The sequence below is a fragment of the Stomoxys calcitrans genome, chromosome 3 (genome assembly GCF_963082655.1).
Source record: "Stomoxys calcitrans chromosome 3, idStoCalc2.1, whole genome shotgun sequence".
In the NCBI taxonomy this organism is placed as follows: Eukaryota; Metazoa; Arthropoda; class Insecta; order Diptera; family Muscidae; genus Stomoxys; species Stomoxys calcitrans.
The window spans coordinates 73,337,519-73,343,267 of record NC_081554.1 but is presented as its reverse complement, the minus strand read 5'-3'; the positions used below and the strand labels follow the sequence as shown (position 1 = coordinate 73,343,267).

The 5,749-nt window shown below is 40.2% G+C and overlaps 1 protein-coding gene across 1 annotated transcript; it reads right to left on the bottom strand.

Annotated features, from left to right (window-relative positions):
- Window positions 1-2,208: 2,208 nt before the first annotated feature.
- Window positions 2,209-2,883, bottom strand: LOC106091980 (basic helix-loop-helix transcription factor amos). Its single transcript, XM_013258708.2, has one exon. It carries the CDS (start codon window positions 2,881-2,883, stop codon window positions 2,209-2,211), a length of 675 nt encoding a protein of 224 aa, XP_013114162.2.
- Between the last annotated feature and the right edge of the window lie 2,866 nt (window positions 2,884-5,749).

Sequence of the window (5,749 nt, the reverse complement as noted above, 5' to 3'; positions counted from 1 at the left end):
AGAGTGAAACAGGGAGTTCCCCAAGGTGGGGTGATATCTCCGGCACTGTTTAACCTCTACCTATCCTCCATTCCACCCCCTCCAGATGGCATAGAGATCGTATCATATGCGGACGATTGTACGATCATGGCATCAGGCCCCCCACCCATTGATGACATCTGCGATAGGTTGAACGTCTACCTCAACGAGCTTGCCTGATATTTCGCTGCAAGAAATCTGAAGATATCTGACACCAAATCTTCAGCCACATTGTTCACTACAAATACGCGAGAGGTGAATACTGAGCTGACTGTGATGGTCGATGGAGAAATGATTCCGACCATCAAGTGTTCCAGAATACTTGGCGTCACATTTGACAGCTCTTATACATTCTCCCCACATGCTGCAGCAATTTGCGATAAAGCCAAAAGTAGAAACAAGGTCCTCAAGTCACTCGCTGGCAGCACTTGGGGTGCAGACAAAGAAACCTTGTTGACCACGTACAAAGCCGGTCTGTGGCAAGTTAAGCAGCGCCAGTGTGGTCTCGTCAGCTTTGCGACGGGGTGTCTCCGCAGTGGGTCATGTGGGCCACCTTTATCAGGTGCTGTTGTCTAAGCAATACCTTTGGGCCTTTTGGGGTAGAGATCATCCAAATCATCATCTTGTGGATAGATATCCACCGCCCAGAAGCCTTAAAGGAAATCTACCTGATCTAGAGCGTGAAGTTCAGCGCTAGAAGAGAGAACCTTTAGATCAAGCGGCATATCAAGCAGGTCTAGACAACATTCATGCAGACACGGTAGTAGATGCGGTAAATGGCTAATGGGTGAATGTAATCCTTGGAGAACTACCGCCTCCCATTGCACATGAAGAAATCGACCTCCCCGGCAAACCAGAGTAGTTCTGGCTTAATTACGTTCCGGCAGATGCAGCCACCTCAACTCCTACAGAACAAGGATTGATGCCGACGTGCAAGATGTGTGTCCCGATTGTAAATACGCGTCACTTGTTTAACTGCCCAGCCAGATCCACTCGACTCAGACTTGCCAGATCTTGCCACTCAACAAAATCAAGCAAACGAAAAATAGAACACAAAAAACTGCTACAACAACAATGGCAACACTTACCAGTCACATATCCTTCCGCTAAGACTCTTTGCAAAGGTAACATCTATTGGGTTGCCCAAAAAGTAATTGCGGATTTTTTAAAAGAAAATAAATGCATTTTTAATAAAACTTAGAATGAACTTTAATTTTCCCAAACATCCCATTGCGGAACAAATTAGAGGGAAACTAACTTCTCACAATATCAATTGAGTGTTGCCCGATTCAAATTTAAGCTCAATGATAAGGGGACCACCTGTTTAATGCCGAGTCCGAACGGCGTGCCACTGAAAAGCAACACCTCTTGGTTGAGAAGTTGTACATGGCTGAAATACTCACAAACGTCGCCAGCATTTGGTGAGGAGATAACCACCGCTGAAAAATATTTCAAGGTGTTCTCGCCGGCAGGATTTGAACCTAGGCGTTTGGGCACGATAGGCGGGCATGCTAACCTATGCACCACGGTGGCTCCCACTTTAATCAAATATACTTTTTTTTATACTTTATTTCTAAAGCAAGCTAAAATTAACAGCTGATAACTGACAGAAGAAAGAAGGCAATTATAGAGTCACAAGCCGTGAAAAAATTTGTCAACGCCGACTATATGAAAAATCCGCAATTACTTTTTGGGCAACCAATAGTACCTCCTGCCTGTTCCTGGTAATAAAGGTCGGTTTTTCCCATTATTTGAAATCGCAAGCTAAAATATATTAGTTTAGCATCTCACCCCTTTTGTTACTATCTGAACTTCCCCATAACTGGTTAGGCTCTTTTTCCCCGCGGAAGTGACTTCAACCAGCAGCTTAAGTCTCGAGGGCGGCAACTTCGAATCGTGCGCCATATATAGGGAAGCCAACCCATAATGGGACTTACTAATTTCAAATCTAGCATTAATCCACGAGATTTTATACTTTATGCACAAGATCCTCCAATTCCAACCACCCTTAAGGCGATAAAATAAATCAAGCTCAGTTCTTGTGTTCGAATGTATTGCTTAAAAAAATCATTGCAAAAATCTTACTTATTATCAACAGCATATTTAACAGAGTAAAATTTAACTATAAAAAATACTAAAAATTTAATAAATACTATTTACAAGCCAGCAAATGCAATTTCAGTAATAACATCAATAATCTCTGGTCAGCAACTTCACCAAATCTCCAATGTAGGCCTGAGCCATTTGTAAAGTTTCATATTTAGAGAGACGACGGTCATTGCCCAGGGAGGGCACCACATCGCGTAACTTCTCAAATGCATCATTGAGGCTATTCATGCGTCGCCGCTCACGGGCATTGGCCGCCAATCGACGCTTTCGTAAAATATCTTGCGAGCACAACGATGATGAGCCTAAGGACATGGAACAGGAAATACCCTTGGCAGGCTTTAAGGGATTCTTTGTTAAGGTTTTGCCATTTTTCAAGTGTACATTCAGTTGGTGCTGGGGATTGTCCAATGCTGTTCTGGTATGGTTGGTTGGCAAACTATTGTTACTCCACTGCATTGGCTGATTATTGTGGTGGTGGTGGTGGGGGTAAGAATTGTAGAACTGCTCCAATTCATAGGTCGATGTAGGTATGGGTGTTTCCAAGCCAAAATCATTGCTGGTATTAGAATCAGACATGGAATCATTGTTGTTCAATTCGTCCTCCAAAGTATAGAAGTTGATTGTGTTGCCGCTGGAATTGATATGTCCTGAATTGCTGCTTTCCGAACCCATGAAGCTTCCTATGCTGCAGTTGAGATCTTGTCCCGGCAAATTGTGGGGAAGCATGAAATGTTCACTAAAATCGGAGGATAACATTTTTAATAGAGGCGCGCTCGAAAAGATTTCTCGCCTAGTAGATAGAATTTGTTACTGCTTCGAAGGAATTGCTACAACTGTTGCTTGATCAGCATCCTGTGCAGGATTTTATACTCACATCTCTGCCTTCCTTCTTAGCCTCCATTCCTCTGCTGCCTTCTGATTGGTCAGTTTAGTGACTAGAGTTATGTATTTAGGCCACTTGCTTGTGCCTACCTGCCACACAATCCTTTGTCTGATTCGTCGTCGTCCTCTGAGTGCTGTTGGTATGTGCCGTGTAGCGAATTAATTGCCGAAGGTTTGCTTTGCCCTAATTCCCACTACTTGGCCCATGATCGTGTTTCAGCCACCACTTGTGGCAGAGCAATCTTTTGTTGTACTACATGTTGCATGCATGCTACTCGTAGTGTGGCTTGCCACATGCAGCAGCACACCAACCAACAAAAAAAGCTATTGTTACAAAAATTGACTTGCGGTCAAAACGTTTAATTTCCTGCATATAGTTTTGTTGATTTTTTTGTTTGACGTTTTGCAACACAAACTCTAAAAATATTCTTTTGTGCAACAATTGTTTTCATTGTAAAATTGTTGTTTTTTTGTATTCAATCCTATCACAAGTGATGCATGTATGTATGTATCTTTCATGAGGATATAATTATTGCGGTTTTTTGATGCCCCAGAAAAAAAAAATTATCACTTTCTGTTTCTTTTCTTAGGCTGCATTATTATCAAAATCCTTTGCGACGCAGCATATAAAAAATTTTATGTTTATCCAAAAAAATCATACAACAGTTGTTTTGGTGAACACTGACACTGTTTGCGTCATGTCATTTGCAAGGTCAATACAAATCCTTAATTTTTAAAATATGATGATGACCAAAGGATTACAAACGCTGATGTGCTTATTGAGGGGGAGATTCAATACGATTTGCCAACCATGTCCCCGAAGGGGTCTTTGTCATGAATTCCTTGCTGATTAGAAAATCCTTTATCGCTTTCCATTCTATGCCCTAAACTGGCTCAATTATGGTATGGTATGGTATAAAATGTCTCTACCAAGGGGGAGATTCAATACGATTTGCCAACCATGTCCCCGAAGAGGTCTTTGTCATGAATTCCTTGCTGATTAGAAAATCCTTTATCGCTTTCCATTCTATCCCCTAAACTGGCTCAAGTATGGTATGGTATTCGTACCCAAGTGCTGGAGTGTGTAAAAAAATGTCTCTACCAAGGGGGAGACTCAATACGATTTGCCAACAATGTCCTCGAAGAGGTCTTTGTGATGAATTCCTTGGTGTTTAGAAAATCCTTTATCGTTTTCCATTCTATGCCCTATGGTATGGTATTCGTACCCAAGTGCTGGAGTCTATTAGAAAATGTTACAACGTCTCATCATCTTCCCCACATACGCTAAACACTCTATGACTAGCCGCATCTACTCTGCATAAGTACCCCTATGTCCTATGTGACCCGTAATCATACCACACTGATCTCCTTCCTCTATCTGCTTAGTAATAGCCTCGTCTTCTTACGATCCGGATCCCCATAGGGGTTGCTTCGTCCTACCGACTGTTCGTTGCCCACGCTCTTAACTTGGACTGGGTAGCCTCGAAAGGTTAGACTCAAACATTTTTGAACCTCTACACTAGTTAAAATGAACTAAATTTGAGAAATATTGAACTTCCCATGGCGCTAAAGAATGATATGCTCGCTACAAGTTCAATGGACATACTTCTTATACCCTACACCACTACTGTGGTACAGGATATTATAACGTAGTGAATTTGTTTGTGACACCCAGAAAGAAGAGAAATGGACCCATTGATAAGTATACCGATCGGCTAGGAATTACTTTCTGATTCGATTTAGCTATGTCCTTCTGTCTGTCCATGTTAACTTGAGTACAAAGTACAGATCGCAATTTTTATCCGATTGTCTTCAAATTTGGCCCAAGCATTTTCTTGGGCCTAGAAACGAAGCTTATTGAAATTGTAAAAAATCGGTTCAGATTTGGATATAGCTCCCACATATATATTCGTCCAGTTTGGGCTAAAATTGCATTTATATCGTCATTTGTTAACCGATTCTCACTAAATTTTGCACGAGGGGTTTTCTTATAAGTCTCGACATTATTATTGAATTTCATAGGAATCGGTTCAGATTTAGATAGAGCTTCCATATATATGTTCGCCCGATTTGACTAAAATTACAATTATATCGTGATTTGTACACTGATTCTCTCATAATTTCGCACAAAGGAATATTTTATAAATCTCGACATTATTGGTGAATTTCATAGAAATCGGTTCAGATTTGAATATAGGTCCCATATATATGTTCGTCAAATTTGGACTAAAATTGCAATTTTATCGTTATTTGTAAACCGATTCACACGACATTCTCTTATAAGTCTCGCACAAGTAATTCTCTTATAAGTCTCGACATTATTGGTAAATTTCATAGCAATTGGTTCAAATTAAGATGTAGCTCCCATAAATATGTACGTCCGATTTGGATTACTATTGCAATAATTTGGTCATTTGTTAACCGATTCTCTCGAAATTTAACAGCAAAGATTTTCTTATGACTCTTAATATTACTGGTGAATTTCATAGAAACCTGTTCAGATTTAGATATAGCTCCCATATATATTTCGTCCGATTTTGAATAATATTCAATAATATCGTAAATTATAAACAAACAAAATATGGCACGAAGGTTTCTCTTATAACTCTTCTGATGAATTTCATAGAAATTTGTTGAGTTTTAAATACAGCTCCCTTATATATGCATCTCCCGATTTTCACTTTTAAGGCTTTCGTTAACCCATTTATCAATAAATGGGTTATCAAAAGCACATCATAAA